Raw genomic sequence first — 16,058 nt, 5'->3', positions numbered from 1 at the left:
CCAGACTGTCATCTGCTGCTGTGAGACATCCAGCAGCTGACCTTCAGCGATCATCGGCATCACCCAGCCACGACCCGAAGTCACAGTCAAGATAACCGCACCCAAAATGTTGTTGCACTACTCTTACACATATTACGGTAGGGGTGGAGCCCGGCTTAGAAACGCAGTCTTCTGTGTCCTGACACTATTTCACTTCACAATCCACTCCCAGTTTTGGTTCATCTCCACTCTGCACCCTGTGATCCACAGCCAATATTACTGTACGGTTTTCTGATCAAATGAAATCCTAATCCGAACAAAATGAGTTCATTGAAGTATTTGCTTAACTACAAGAAATTTCTGTCCACACAAAATTTAAATTTTTCAAAATGTCATTCACACACCACCTCAAGTAGCAACTTTAGTTTTAGACATTATTTATTCAGTGCTTAATCACAACAATAGTCACCTTAAGGCACTTTACATAATAAGTTAAACCCTACAATAATACATACAGAGAAAAACCCAACAATCATATGACCGCCTATGAGCAGCACTTTGGCAACAGTGGGAAGGAAAAACTCCCTTTTAACAGGAAGAAACCTCCAGCAGAACCAGGCTCAGGGAGGGGCGGGGCCATCTGCCTCGACCGGTCAGGGTGAGACATTACATTTCTCAGATTACTGATTTCTCATATTACTACTACACAGTTTAGATATATTGTTATTCATTATCTGTCATCACACAACCCAAAAAATCAAAAAGGAAACACTTAAGGTGCTCAAAGCAAGAATGTTATACACATTGTGTTTTACACATGTGTTCCTCAAAACAGCAATAACAACTATAAGCAGATTATTCAAGTAGCTTTCACTGCAGGTGTAATCAGGTTACACAAAGCACACACTTCCACTCTGAGCACTGCTGAGCTGTTCATTTGTCCAGGCATTCAGAATGGAACCAGCGGTTATCACACTGGATCTGTACACAAAAACATACGAACTTTCATAAACACATGAAGTAAATAATTCTATGTTTTAATCAATTACAATACTTAAAGTCAAATACTTTGTTGTAGATAACATAAAACTATTTTAAAAACACTATACCCAGTCAGTGATGGAGGGTCCTGGATTAGGTGGTTTCGCCGTTGCACACATGGCACAGTTGTTGTCACTGTCAAATACTAAAACATAATATATATATATATATATATATATATATATATATATATATATGTATATATATATGTATATATGTATATATGTATATATATACATATATACATATATATGTATATATGTATATATGTATATATATATATATACATATATACATATATACATATATATATATATATATATATGTATATATGTATATATATATATATATATATATATACATATATATATATATATATATATATATATATATATATATATATATATGTATATATATACATATATACATATATATGTATATATGTATATATGTATATATGTATATATATATATATACATATATACATATATACATATATATGTATATATGTATATATATACATATATACATATATACATATATATGTATATATGTATATATGTATATATATACATATATACATATATATGTATATATATATATATATATATATATATATATATATATATATATACACATATATATATATATATATATATATATATATATATATATATGTGTGTGTATATATATGTATGTTAGTGTTCATCAGATATTACACAAATAAATATATCCATTTGAAGAAGATATTACACTCCTGAGGCCTCACGTATTGTCTGTGCAAATGTCCTTCGTGCCTGGGCCGTCTCTTTTTTGGTCGTCAAAAATGTCATTTCTGGTTTATTTGACCCGGAGTCAGAATCCAGCGAGATATCTGCGTCACCTCATACAGTTTTCCTGTAATCTGAACTCAAAGATGAGGACATTAAAAGTACAGTAGAGTAAAGTGGGTAAATTTTATTGTTAATTTTCTCTGAATCATACAGTAATTTAGGCTGTGGATCACAGGGTGCAGAGTGGAGATGAACCAAAACTGGGAGTGGATTGTGAAGTAAAATAGTGTCAGGACACAAAAGACTGCGTTTCTAAGCTCCACCCCTACCGTAATATGCGTAAGAGTAGTGCAACAACATTTTCGGTGTGGCTGGCTTGACTGTGACTTTGTAAGTGAGGCTCACTTGACCGCAGTAAACTGCTGCTGTAGAGGAGCTACAAACATATTCTTGACTACACTCGATGTGGAATAAAGTGCTGCAGGAAGCGTCTGCCTGCTGTGAAACAGGAAAACAATTCAGGAAATTCTAGAAATGGAGGAAAAAATGTGTCGACTCTAAAACAAAGAGTCTCTGCACGTTTATGACATTTTATATAGAAATGAAAGTATATTTCCACAGCGTGAGTGTCTGTGTGCTGCTCATCGTCTGTCTCTGGTTACTAATGTTGTGCTTACAGGTTTTACACACTGACACGTTTGTTGCACCACAGGAAGTCCAGCGCGCGGACTGCGGTGTACGCGCGTCGGCTCCTGGCAGTCTCCTCTGAACACCGGGGTTTATGACGCGTGGGCGGGGACGCCGGCGGCGGCCGGGCAGCCGGGTGGGTGGCCACAGATGCCGGCTGTCTCCTCGCACTGCAGTGAAACCCTTGACACACGTGGGTGTGACCTCCGACATCTCCCACTCATCCCACCTGCAGTCTGTTTTCCAGTCTCTGCTGCACAGACGCAGCGTGACTCCGAGTGAACTCTCCTCATCATTTATGTGGAAACGCGTCAGACATGGCAGATTCTTTCACTTTGTTTCACTGAGCTCATGTTGGGAGGACGATGAGCTGCAGACGTGCTCCTGTTGGAGGTTTTTCACGTTCAACTGATCATTTGAAACTTTGCGTTTTTGTGCCACTTTCGGACAGAAATGTTTCACGAACTTTTACCTAATATGTGATTCAGAACTCCACAGTGGTTTAGCTGTGGTCCGTAGAGCTCCTCACGCGGGCCAAGATGAAGCACCACCCGAGGAGAAAGAGCACGTCTCAAAGCTCAGGGTCACTGATGGTGTCAGTGATCTGCGCGCTCCTGGACTGATGCTGTTTCTCACATGTTTACTGATTTCCTTGGTTTAGTCTTTGTGCTACGTAAACCACTCAGACTTGATGTTTTCTAATATCTTGCAGTGATTTACAGACTCAGGTCTGTAGCAGCGACCACACAGAGAAGCTTCTCGTCTCTGAGCCGCTGCTGCAGGTTTTAAACTGAAACTAAATGAGCGTTAAATCGTTTGGATCAAAGCTTCTTCCTGCTCTCAAACATTTTACACTTTCAGCTCTTTTGTTTTTGAGGATTTGCTGTTTTTTCAACAACACAAAGTTTTTTATTCCAAACTGTACAATGACGTCACCCTAATCACTAATGTTTTCAGTTTTTCAGGAGTTTAGAGAGAAAACGGACAAAAAGACAACAAACAATAAAACTATATCAAAGGTTCACGATAGACCGAAGCTGAATGCGTGACGTGATTCTGATGAGAACGTCGCGCACGTATTTCTACAATAATCAGCTGGATTTATAGAATTTAATCTTTCAATCTTAATCTTCAACCTACAGGAAGAACATGAAGAAAATCTGTAGCTGTTCAGCAGCAACAGCGGCACAGGTGTGCGCGCCACCTGAATACGTGCAGAGGAGAGCCTGCTGGAGCCGTCCACCGCCCCTCCATCCTCCCTGCTGTCCGTGAAACTCTGGTTTAAATAACACGATCCCACATTATTCATGTTAGTTTGAACTCATTCGTACCAAAACGACGTTCAGCGTCTCTATTAAACACAAACATTTAAACACAACAGATATAAAACTGCTAAAACGCTGCCACCTTGTGGTAAATGTGTTTATTTCTCCAAAGAAGTGACAAGAATAAATCACTGATAATAAGATAATAATTTTCTCGGTTACATCATTTAGCTGGAACCTGATCTGCAGGTTTTCCACCTTAAAATCAAACAGAAAAAACACATCAAGTCGCCTGAATGTGACAAATGTTCCTGCGGTGCTGCTCGTTTCCACCCATCTGTACTTTTCTGAGGACATAAAACAGATTCTGGATCTTTTGCACTGATTCTGAGCAGACTGACTCCACGTGGACCCGCAGGCGCGCGCCGGTCTGTGGACCCGCTGGGGGATTTGGCTGCTGTGAAAACATTTTACATTTCTTGCAAAAACAAATTTGACACTTTTCTGTTTCTCGAACAGAAAAAGTCAAACACGTGATTTTACAGGATGACGTGATGAATAAATAAAGTCCACGCCTGTGATGATGTCACGCCTGTGCAGGTGTGATGCGGGTGTGAGTGGAGAGTCTCAGCTCGGGCAAGCGCACTTGCACTCAGATATGAGCGGGTACTGCACCGGGATCCACGCGCACCGGAGCGCGTTCCTGCGCCGGCAGCGCCACCGCAGCAGGGTCACGTGCGCGGCTCTGGCGGGCGTGCACAGCATGCCCTCGGGCACCGAGCACGAGCGCTTGTTGGAGCAGCTGCCCACTTTCACGTAGCGCGGCCAGAAGCGCGCGCCCAGGTCACTCCAGGCGTGCTGCACCGGGCACGCGGCACGCGCCCACAGCCACTGTTGCAGCCGGCGGCGCAGCTTCCGGCCGCGCGGCGGCTCCGGGACCCCCGGGGAGTCCGGGGGCTCCTGCGGCGGGGATGCGGACATGAAGCGCGGGTCGAAGCGGGCTCCCAGCAGCACACGCAGCTCCGTGACGTTCAGGTCCCGCTCCGTGGGGTCCAGCGCCGGGTCCGGGTCCTCCTGCAGAGCCTCCACCGGCAGACCGTCCCCGGGGACCGGCCGCAGCAGGAAGCAGTGCTGGCACGCCCCCTCCTCCGTCCCAAAGCCCACGGAGAGCACGAGCGCAAACACGGCCAGGAGGGAAGAGGGCTCCATGTCCACGAGCCACACCCCCACGCAGGTATCCAGAAAGACCTTAGCAACCTTAAGAGCGCGCGGGGCGCAGAGGCGGGTCCGCGCAGTCCGTGTCCAGGTCCACGGCGCGCGGGACTCCACGCGCGGTCCGCATGCTGCTGCTGGTTCTCCCGAAGCCCGAGTGAAGCCTCCGCTCGCTGCAGCCAGATATCCTGCAGGGTGCTGATGTCATCCACGCCGGGCCCACCCCCTCCCAAAATACTCCAAGTTCACGCACAAGCGCGTGACCGTGAGCAGGAGGAGAGGAAAGCACCAGGAGGAATCCACGCGTGATGACGGTGAGCTCATAAAGTCAGCACAGACATGAAGTAAAAGCGTGAGTGGTACAAATACTCCAGAGTACTGTGGAAGTACCAAACGCCACGTGAGGTGCCCCCCCACAGCTTTGAAAGGAATGTAACTCAGTACTTTTACTGTAAGTTACTGTAAGTTACTACTTTTTGCTTTCACTCCAGTATTTTCTATGTAAATATTTTAGAGGTTACTTTCTGTAGTTTCTGCAGATCAGTTGCAGCTAAACAAACATGTCTGACTGAGACTCTGCACATGTGGACTCATCTGCACCCTCAACCTGAACCTCGAGGGGTCAAATGTCGTTTTGACATTTACCTGTTAAATCAACTGTTTACCTTGTTCAGTAAATGCAAATAAATAGATTTGCATTTAAGAAATATAATAAATATAACACAGAGAACAGCAGCCGTCCCAAACCTGTAAACTCACTGTTGATATCAGTTTCTTTCTCTCGCTGTCTCCTCACAAACCTGTTCAGACAGCACCTCCTGCTGCTGTCCTTAGGAAACCCCGTTTTTACTGTTGTTTATATAAAGCAGGACATTTGTTCCAGAAGGTTCATTCAGATTAACATCTTCTTTATGTCTTCATGTTTATGTCACATATATTACTGCCGGTGACGACGTGCAGCAGACCCTCGTCACCCTCAGCTCAGCCTGAACATGTGAGGAAGGGTCAGAGTCAGAGTGGACATCAGGTGCGGTGGAGAGCTCTGCGATCTCCACCCTGACGGAGTCTTCAGGTCAAGCAGCGTGGAGCGCTGCTTCCTGCCAGGATTCCCAACAGGAAGCAGCGTGGACACCTGTAAGCCAACAGCTCGCTGCGACAGGCTTCAGACACGCCTCTTTAATGAACGCAGCTTAGATCAGCGCTCCGTTTATTTCAGCCTCCTTACCTGCTGTGACGAGGCAGCAGGTGTGTTTCTATGAATGTGTTTCATCCTGTTTGATTTCTGCTGTCAGCTTCACCGACTCTGTAAACCTGACACTGACCCTCCAGCTTCAGAAACTTTGTTTTGAAAGGTGATTCACGAATTCATAAAGTTATTATTCTCATGTACATATCAGGTGTTTAGAGAGAGAAATGTCTTACAGCTGATCGTTCACACCACACGGATGATTGCTAGAGACTGTATATGTATGCAGCTTCAAGTTCCTGGGAGTCCACGTCTCCAAGGATCTCATCTGGACGACCAACTGCTCCAAGCTGGTCAAGAAGGTTCACCAGCGCCTCTTCTTCTTGAGGACTCTGAGGAAGAACCACCTGTCCTCAGACATCCTGGTGAACTTCTATCGCTGCACCATCGAGAGCATCCTGACCAACTGTATAACAGTCTGGTATGGGAACTGCTCTGCCTCGGACCGGAAGGTGTTGCAGAGGGTCGTGAAAACTGCGCAGTGCATCGCCGGAGCACCACTTCCTGCCATAAAGGACAACTACAGGAAGCGGTGTCTGAAAAGGGCTGGGAAAATCATCAAAGACCCCAGTCACCCATCACATGGACTCTTCACCCTCCTGCCCTCTGGGAGGCGCTACAGGAGCCTCCGGACTAAGACCACCAGGTACTGGAACAGCTTCTTCCCCACAGCTGTCAGACTCCTGAACTCTGCCTCCTGACATCTGACCCACGTTAACACATGGACTGAACATACACACACCCACAACCACCTACACACACACACACATGGACAACTGTACCCTCAAACACACAATAATAACATGGACTGAACATACACACACCCACAACCACCTACACACACACACAATGGACAACCGTACCCTCAAACACACAATAATAACATGGACTGAACCACCACTCACAACCACTAGCACTTTATAGCCTCTGTAGAAATTATCCACATATCTCACTGATCTTAACTGCACTACTGTATAGCTCTGTGTAAATAATCATTCTGTACATACATAGTTATAGCATATCCATAACATACTTCATACCGTGTACATTATAACATACCATAATAGACCCATTCCTGTAATATACTTACATATCTATATTATTGCTAATATATATTGTAATATATCTGTATCACTAAAGCACTTCTGGATGGATGCAAACTGCATTTCGTTGCCCTGTACCTGTGCATGTGCAATGACAATAAAGTTGAATTCTATTCTATTCTATTCTATTCTATAATACTCAGAGACTGACGCTGTGGACAGAATGAACCTGAGGTGGAAAGATGCAGACAGAACCGTCCGTCACAGTTCAAACTGACTCTGAAGATCCTGATGGATGATGTTGATTTATGGTTTTTATCCACGTCCAGCTCTGCAAGGTTCCCTAAACAGTTGAGGTTTTCTTTGTGACCCCTGCTGCCCTCCCCCCTCCGGCTCCTGCTGAATTTTGGGTAATTTTGTGGCCGGTGAGAGCGTGTGACAGGCGCCATTAAACTGTCATATCTGTATGGGGAGGAAGTCAGCGGCAGTGAGATAAGATAAGACTTCCTCTCTTTGTAAACCTTTGATCCCTCGCTTCCACATCGGGTCCACAGAGGAGCCCCGGGGGACTCGAGTCCAGGCTGCGATGGATGCGCCTCAAGCACCTTCCAGGTCGGAGGGAGAGGCACCAGTGAGCTCCGAGGAACCGTCTGAGCTTCACATCCAAATATGGGGAAAAACACATTAGGTTCAAACATCAGCTCAGACGACAGCTTCACTCCTTCACGTCCCAAATAAGAGCATTACTGACGCGTCCAGATCGAGAACGTCATAAAACGGTTTGTCGTAGCGTCGGCTGTCATGCTGCCGTCAGCGCTCAGGGGGCTAACCCTCAGCGACTTCAGCGTTCATGGCTGAGAGCGTGATTCAAATCATGAAATCCTCTTTAAACTCATCACAGTGCAAACATTTGAACCTCTGCTAACCTGCCCCACAGCACGAGGAGGATTTAACTCCAGATCCTTCCTCATGTATCTGCTGATGTTTTGAGCAGTGCTCGAGTTTTTCTTCCCCACTGTCGCCGAGTGTTTGATAGTTTCTCTGTATGATTGAAGCGTCTTGAACCCTATAAAACGAGTTTAGGTGTTGATGTGACCGACTCTGAGATTGTATTTTTATCCTTTTGGAGGCCAAACATCCTCAAGAACCTAAAAAAACTCGATTGTTTCAAACTCAGGTGTAAAAACCTGAACTTTGAATCCTGCAGAGCAGCTTTCACTCTGCAGCTCGAGCTGTTGTTGCTGACGTGATGGAGTCGCATCCTTGGTCTTCTCTTAAACAGGCTTCACTTGCAGCCCTGTGATTGTGGAAACGTGCACCTTTGAGACCGTGTCCGTCCTCCTGCTTTCACTTTGAAGCCCAAACACGCACTCGTGCTTTCATTGATGCATCAGTCGGGATTTATTGGGGAAATCGAGGAGATTTAACAGGTAAATGTATTCAGTGTTCTGGTTTAAAGCGATCAGAAAAACATCTGTTTGCACGTCTGTGCTTCGACTCGTTTTCCGGGGTTCAGCTTCTTTGAAACAATAATTCTGGCGGTGGGAGGGCGGGGCTGAAACCTCTGATAACGGCCCGTTTTGTGTCTGTTCTTTTGCGCTTGACCTGATCCCGCCACCTTGAAGCCTTCGCGCCCAAATGGACCGTCCAAATTGCCCTGGTCATCTCACCATCAAAGCCAGAGTTACTCAACAACAAACAACAGCTCCCGGTTTTATCTGGCCGGGTCACGGACGAAGCAGCCGGCCTGTTTCTCCTCATCCTGGGAGGCCCTTTGATTCGTTATTAAGATTACGCTAACGTTATATTTGAACATCAGAGGAGCCGTTAGGACCTGCAGGAGTCCGACTGAAGGCTGGAAACCCACTGATCCACTGCGCTGGGCCGTATCGCAGCCCGGCTTCAGAAAATCAAAGGAAAACGTGATTCAGAACATGTGGAACTGTCTGCAGTGGAAAGACGAAACACAGCGGCTAAATGGAAACTATGGAGAATGCTAATGGCACGACGAGGCTTTTGATGATAAGTCAACGAGAAGCTGACGTAATGTTTTTACCCCAAAAGCCTCGAGGACACGAGAAGACTCCAGAAGAGTTGATGGAAAAGCAGGAAACAGAAGGACAGCGCGTTCACATCAGCCGCAACATCTGCTCGGAGACTTTGAAATGAAAAACAGATTCAAACACAAAATAATCCACTTCAACATCACAGAGGCGGCTTAAAGACGGCGAGTGTTCTCGAGGGTCGGCGTCAGAGGCCGAGGACGGAGCCGCCGTAAACCCCGTCGGACAGGAAGTGGTTGCACTTCAGCCGCAGTGCAGCAGGGGGCGTTTACGTGGAGAGTCGTCAGTGACTCGACGTGAACGAGCTGAAAGTGATCTCCACCTGCTCCGTCATTTAAAACTACAGCAGGCGCGCGGCGTCATCACTGCACCTGCAGGCCTGTTGTGAACAGCTGTTAAATAAATAAAGCTAAATTGAATCATAGCATATCAAAGCATCGGCGTCCTTTAGTGATCTTGCCCTCAAACACTGGTCAGTGACGGGACAGGACGCCGTCCCTCCATGGCGCCTGTTTCAGACCATAACAACGTTTCCACCAAGCGTCAGCAGGCGATGAAACGGACACTTTCTCTAATTTCACTGAAACATTTTGCTCCGCTGTCAGAAACATGGAGCTGTGGTGAAACTGAATGACGTCTGCTCAGCTCGCCGTCTGAGCCGCTGGACCGTCCTGCCTGCAGAGTGGCGATCCTGTGGCTTGGACCGACGCTCCTGAATGCTCCGGGAGCTCCAGCTGGAAAACTCCCTCGCAGCGGTGGTGTGAGATTCCAGCTGGTTCACACCCTCCCACACGGCGTCCTGTGACCGCAGCCGCCCGGCGTGCAGCTCAGGAGCTCGGCCGATTCCTCCAACACCTACGGGCTGACCTCTGAGCGACCACAGACAGCGTGCACAGTAACGCTCGGTGGCTTTTTACTGTTCTACAGTTTAATACTCAGAAACATGAAACTGTGTTCATGCTTCCTCGCGCTGTGCCAGACTCTGTTCCTTTGTTCTGACCTGATTCAGATTTTGCAGAGACAATAAATCCCTTCTAATCAGAGCTAAACCTGGTTCACAGCAAGACATGAATCAGATGTGAAGCCTGAACTGAATCTAATTTGAAGCCAGAATGAAAAAGCTGACATTAAACCTGAATTAAAGCTTCCTTTAAGACACTTAAATCAAATTTAAGGTGGTATGAAGATTTAAAACCAGTTTTAAATGTGGTTTAGAGCCTGGATAAACTTTTACTTAAAGCTCAGGTTAGACCTGATTTAAAGTTAAGCTTTAATTCAGATTGAACGCTGACATTAAGCTGTTATCACGTCTAAATTATTCCCAACTGAAAAACTTAATTACACTTACATTAATGGCAGCCAGTATAAAACCTGATTTAGAGTCAGCATTAAACCAGACCTGCGTTAAACCCGAGCTTTCTGAAGCAAAGCTGTGACTGAACACACCACCTGAGGAATGAAGAGTGCTGTTTACCCAGAATGCCACAGGCACGGCGCACAAACCTCACAAACAGCAGGTGGCAGGTTGAAGTGCACGACATCAACATGAGTTTATTTCAGCTGGTAAAATACATCCATTCCTGTGAGGTTGCAAAATGTCAAAATGCATGAACACTTTTTGTAAAGCAGTCCATAAAAAACACGTCATCAACGTCTGCTGCAAATAAATAAAGTGGCATTAAAGTGAACGCAAAAGGCATCTTTAGATAAATGGATCCAGAAATATACAAACAGAAGGTCGACTCGGCGTTTCTGAGTCCGCACATCACCACAAAATACCAGACGTGATGAAAACAGCAGAAAGAAAACATGAAGACAGAGTGAAATAAATAAAAACAAAGTTTAGGCGTTCAGCCTTTCAGAATAAAAGCCTCAAAATCAATAAACTCAAGTTACTGTGGCGCGAGTTACCCGGCTGCTGAAACTGTCTCCTTCCTGCTGTTTATTACAACTTTTATTTCCATAGCTGTAGCCAACACCTTTGTAGTCATCAGCCAAGTTTCCATCCAGCTTTTTCAATTCAAGCATTAAATTCAAATAAAGAAATGTTGATGGAAACTTTTTACGGCGTTCCCTGTTTGCTGTGTTTTTGAGTTTGACGTGGCATGGATGGAAATGACATTTCTAATGTAACGTTAGCTGGCGTCGTCTTGTACTCATGCACAAGGAAACTAAAACTAGAATAGCCGTTTAACGTGAACGTCGACAGCTAAACACAAACATTTTGTAGAACTATCGAAATTCACAGTAGGACACGCGGTGGGTTGAATTTCCGGTCGAATACTCATCGAATGACTACGATCAGGTTTTATTAATTTTGCTAGCACATAATCAGAAGATGTGGCCACAGGTACAAAAATAAGAGTTAAATCGTTATAAACTGGTTCAGCTTAAGGTCCTGTCCACATGTACACAGGCATTTAGTTACTGTGACTTTTTCTGGGCCTTTTGGTCCCAAAGTAAACAATTATTGTTTATTCTTTTGAGCTGCCACCAGCAGGTGGCGATATAAGTGAGGCTTATATCGCCACCTGCTGGCATGCTCTTGATATTTTTCAAAAAGAAATCCTGGCTTTAAAAAATACCCGTGTACATGAGGACGTAGCCTAATGCTGACAGTCAGATGTTCGATACCAAAATCATGTCTCGTGTCGAGCTTCAGAACTGCTGGCTTTTTGTTTATCAGGTCCAGGAAACCTTTGTTAGTGCTGACAGAAAATGCTGTAAATGTTTAAACTCCACTGAATAGCCGGTGTGACGTTACAGCTAGCTGGCTAACCGCCCTGCCTTTAATCCCTCTACGTTACCACATCTTTTAATTTAATGCTTTTGCTTCAACTCAATCATCTTAGACTTAATAATGATAATTTTGCTAGCTGGCTAATTAGGATTCACAGTTTTTGCCCACAATAACATTGGCAAGCGGTCCTAGTTAGTTTAGCTAGCTAAAGTAACTAAATTGCGTTAAAATAGTGGATACATCGTAAAATTGTCTGATATTCCTGTTTGGCTAACCTATGTTTGTTACATAAAACTGGTGTTTCCTCTGGCTAATGCTAGCTAGTGCGCTAACGTTCGTTTTCTCGTCATGTGGAGCCAAAAGATAAACATGACGTTCTTTGGATTTTTTAGGGAACTTTAGCCAATGAAATGACAGGTTACTGAGGTTTAACCATGTGACTGGTTCACCATTATAGACACAATCATGGAGTCAGCGTAGAAGATTATAAGACTTGAGACCAGTCTGAAACCATCTGCCATCCACTGGTTGTTTCCTGATCATTCCCAGACCAGTTGCGAGGGGTTTTTGGTGTTCCACCATCTTGGCAACCCATTTCAACCAAAGACCTCAGGAACCAAGGCCAATCAGTTCGGGAATACACATTTCCATAGTAACCATGGTGGTTGCATCTCGTCCACGGCAGACGACGTGTTCATGACATCACGCGAGAAACCTCAATAATCCTGATTTTTAAATGACTCAGATATTGGCGATAACCTTTAGCACGGACATGATTTTGGTAACGATCTTCTCCGTAACTCTCAGTATGAAAAAGAATAAATGATTTAACTACACCATGAGCTGTGCTAACGAGACAGCTGCAGCAGGAATGTGTTGGTACATTTATTGCGCGTCTGGTTGTAAAGCTGAAATCTTCAGACATCACTAAAGATCATCTGGAGAAAGAATCAAACCTGTAAACTGACGCTTTATCGTCAACCCTTTGTAGGACATTAAACCTTTGTACAGTCACTGTGGTAGAAGCTGCCAGAGTTAATGCCCAATTTAATCAAATATTTAATTAGCTTTAATTCCATAATCGCTATGTGCAAACGTTAAAAATGCACTTTTAAAATACTGTGCATACGTTAAGAATCTGTGCATCCGCTCTCCACTCTACATCACTTCTCTATAACACAGATGGAGCTGCTGCAAGTTTTAAGTAAAAAAGAAAAACAGAAGAGAAAACACCGCCATCGTGGAAGAAGCTGAACAAGAAGTCAACACAGCACAAACACCGTCAGGTCTGACCACGCGGCGAAGGCTAAACCGAAACCGACCGACTCCCTGACATCATCATGCCGAACAAGAAGGGAAGCACAAACTGGACGTAAAGCTTCAGTCAAAGATTAAAACAAACAAAAACAACACCACAGACTACTTCATGCCAACAAAATACAGCTCCGACTAGTCATCCACATTCCAGGTAAAATAGTTGGTCTTTAAACCTGAAAATATAAAAATACTTCATGTTTTAAGGTTTTAGTGGTCTTTGTTTAGTGACTGAGGCCGTTTCCGTGCTCAACACTCAGCGATTAATATATTTATATATATTTTCTTCTTTTTAACACCAGGACAGCACACAGGAGCAGCTCAGAACAACAGTGATTGAAAGACGGGATTGGATCGTCACAGGCGGCCACGAACAAACAGGCTGAACCGTACATTCAAGTCGAGGGTGGGTATCCATGCTCTGAGGGCGGGGTCGAAAAAATAACTCTAAACGGGGATTTTTTAAGCGAAACAATCAATCAAAACACCTTTTTTTCTTTTCTTTTTGTTGGTCGACATGCGGAGTCGTGTGCAAAGTTCCTGGTCGGAGAAGCAGTGCTTGGTTTGTCGTTGCATTGATTTTTTTTCCTGGGTAACAGTCGACGCCATGGGTTCTGAGGCGTGGCAGAGTTGAACCAGCAACTTTAGTTGAGTTTACAATCTGCGGAGGTCGGAGGCAGCTCGTCAGCAACACACCCGGCCAATCACCACTGTAGTAAAAAAAGGAGGGCGGGGAATAGTTAGGTGAGATACTGTGAATAGTGATGGATCTGAAACCTGCATTCTTTCTAATGTCCAGCAGGGGGCGACTCCTCAGGTCGACAGTATAAACAAATAGTTTCTCACAACTGTTGAATGTTTATACTGATCGTGACCAAAGTTTCTAAAATGAGCTCAGTGCTGTAATCTAAACACTGCAGTTACATGGCCCCGCCCACCTACTGCTTAGACCTTCTGTTTGTGAGGGGAAACCAATCAGAAGAGTGTTTGCTTAAAAGGGGAGGAGCTAAAACAGCTTGTTTCAGACAGAGGTTGGAATGCAGACTACCAGATAAAGAAGGATTATTATGAACTATGAATCATGAAAATCTGCTTAAGTAGAGAACAGGAAGTGACATCATGCCTTGTTGGTTTTGGTACCTACATATGTCTGAAGAACTTAAAGCGTGCTGCTGAGGATCTCCGACACCTGGGCGTTGGTTTGGTCATCCGAGTCCACCTCCTGGGCGGTGGCTCCCTCTGGCTCCTCCCCCTCCACGACCACCGACACGCCTGCGGCCTTCACCTTCTCCATCACCGCTGCCCCCTGCTCCTCCTCCTCCCACCCCCTCCTCTCGTGGCCCGGTGACAGCTCTTTGCAGGGCTCAACGAATATCCTGCGAACGTGCGGTCGCGGCTCCCGGTGTCGGGTTTTGCGGCTCTCCAGGACACAGGAGGCGTGGCTGACATAGGTGGTGCCATCCGGGGAGGGCAGGTCCCCCGGCAGGGCCAGGTCGGGGTCGAGCTGCTTGGTGTAGATTCCCTCTGACAACGATCCGGTGTGACTCTCCCCGCTGTGTCCCCTGAGCCAGCGCTGGGGCCCGCTGAAGTACTGCCCGCGGTGGCTCCTGGACAGGATCTTACGTTTGGCGGGTGGGTTGGCGAGGGTCCGGAGGGGGGCGGGGCCCTCGTGGTGGCTCTTTGAGAGCGAGAGGCCCTCCAGAGTCCGGGTGGTGTCAAACAGAGCCGGGGACAGGGACAGGGGAAGATCTTTGGAGAACCTGGGGGAGAGGGGGAGGGAGGGGGAGGTGGGCAGGGTTCGATAGCGAGAGGGCGAGCGAGGGAGGAGAGGTGAGGAGAGGGGAGCATCCTTAGGATCCTTCACCACGGGGGAGAGGGGGAGGTCTTTAGCCGGGCACACGCTATACCTGAGTGGAAACCATGAGGAAAGTAATCAGATTACCCAAACAACATGGAGGACCTGCTGGAGGATTGATGCTCAACAACTCAAAGAAGCTAAAATCTAAAGAAATGAAAACGAAAGTAGAAGTCATGTGACTCTGAGGGCCTGTGAGAACCAGGTGTGCAGGTCACAGCGCTGTGGACCGACTCTGATCACACACGGAGACGTGCAGGGTTAAAGACAGCGCTCACCGCAGCTCGTTGATTTGGAGCACGTCCGGGGCGCTGCCGCCCAGCGAGTGCAGGGCCTGCTGGGACAGATCCTGGCCCGGAGAATAGAGCAGGTCCAGGTCACGGGGGCTCAGGGCGTCGCTGGAGTCGTAGTCGCTGTCTGTGGGCAGGAACACCTCCGAGGACGCATCTTCATCTGAGCCCAGCAGCGACTCTAGATGACAGAGGATCAACGTTAGCTTTGAGTGCTGCTTGTTTTCCTGAAGTTTATTTGTTGACGCCTCACCGCTGACGGCTTTCCTCCGGCGCAGCTCCGGGGAAGGAGACGGCGTGGGCAGGTAGTCCATGTTTGAGGAAGTGGAGTCTGTCTTCTGTTGACCGGAGTCACTCTCAGGAACGCTGGCATCCACCAAGCAGGTGATGGGCACGCCGCCTCGGGGCTGCTTGTAGCGTGCGTATTGTAGGGCGTCCGTAATCCAGCGAAGGTCCCGCCGCATCTCGTCCAGTTGCTACAGAGACGCAGAAAAAACAAGTTTAGCTCTCAAAAGCAGCTCAATGGGCGGAGTCACAGCTTTACTCAAAC

General features: G+C 46.1%; 2 protein-coding genes across 3 annotated transcripts in view; both read right to left on the bottom strand.

The window, feature by feature from the left end:
- Nucleotides 1-1,747: 1,747 nt before the first annotated feature.
- Nucleotides 1,748-10,714, bottom strand: nog3 (noggin 3). Its single transcript, XM_085169904.1, has one exon. The coding sequence runs from the start codon at nucleotides 4,952-4,954 to the stop codon at nucleotides 4,373-4,375; it is 582 nt and encodes a 193-aa protein (XP_085026030.1). The 5' UTR covers nucleotides 4,955-10,714; the 3' UTR covers nucleotides 1,748-4,372.
- Nucleotides 10,715-10,834: 120 nt separating this feature from the next.
- Nucleotides 10,835-16,058, bottom strand: part of ankfn1a (ankyrin repeat and fibronectin type III domain containing 1a) — an 85,352-nt gene continuing 80,128 nt past the window's right edge. For both annotated transcript variants that reach the window (XM_085169898.1, XM_085169899.1), the window contains exons 23-26: nucleotides 15,762-15,984; nucleotides 15,497-15,689; nucleotides 14,508-15,270; nucleotides 10,835-14,073 (exon numbers count right to left, since the gene is read on the bottom strand). In XM_085169898.1, the coding sequence (XP_085026024.1) occupies nucleotides 14,523-15,270; nucleotides 15,497-15,689; nucleotides 15,762-15,984 (1,164 nt within the window). In that variant the 3' untranslated portion in view covers nucleotides 10,835-14,073; nucleotides 14,508-14,522. The remainder of the gene's footprint in view (nucleotides 14,074-14,507; nucleotides 15,271-15,496; nucleotides 15,690-15,761; nucleotides 15,985-16,058) is intronic.

This window comes from Neolamprologus multifasciatus, chromosome 8 (genome assembly GCF_963576455.1).
Source record: "Neolamprologus multifasciatus chromosome 8, fNeoMul1.2, whole genome shotgun sequence".
In the NCBI taxonomy this organism is placed as follows: Eukaryota; Metazoa; Chordata; class Actinopteri; order Cichliformes; family Cichlidae; genus Neolamprologus; species Neolamprologus multifasciatus.
The sequence above is the reverse complement of the archived record's forward strand: the minus strand, read 5'-3'. Positions and strand labels throughout refer to the sequence as shown.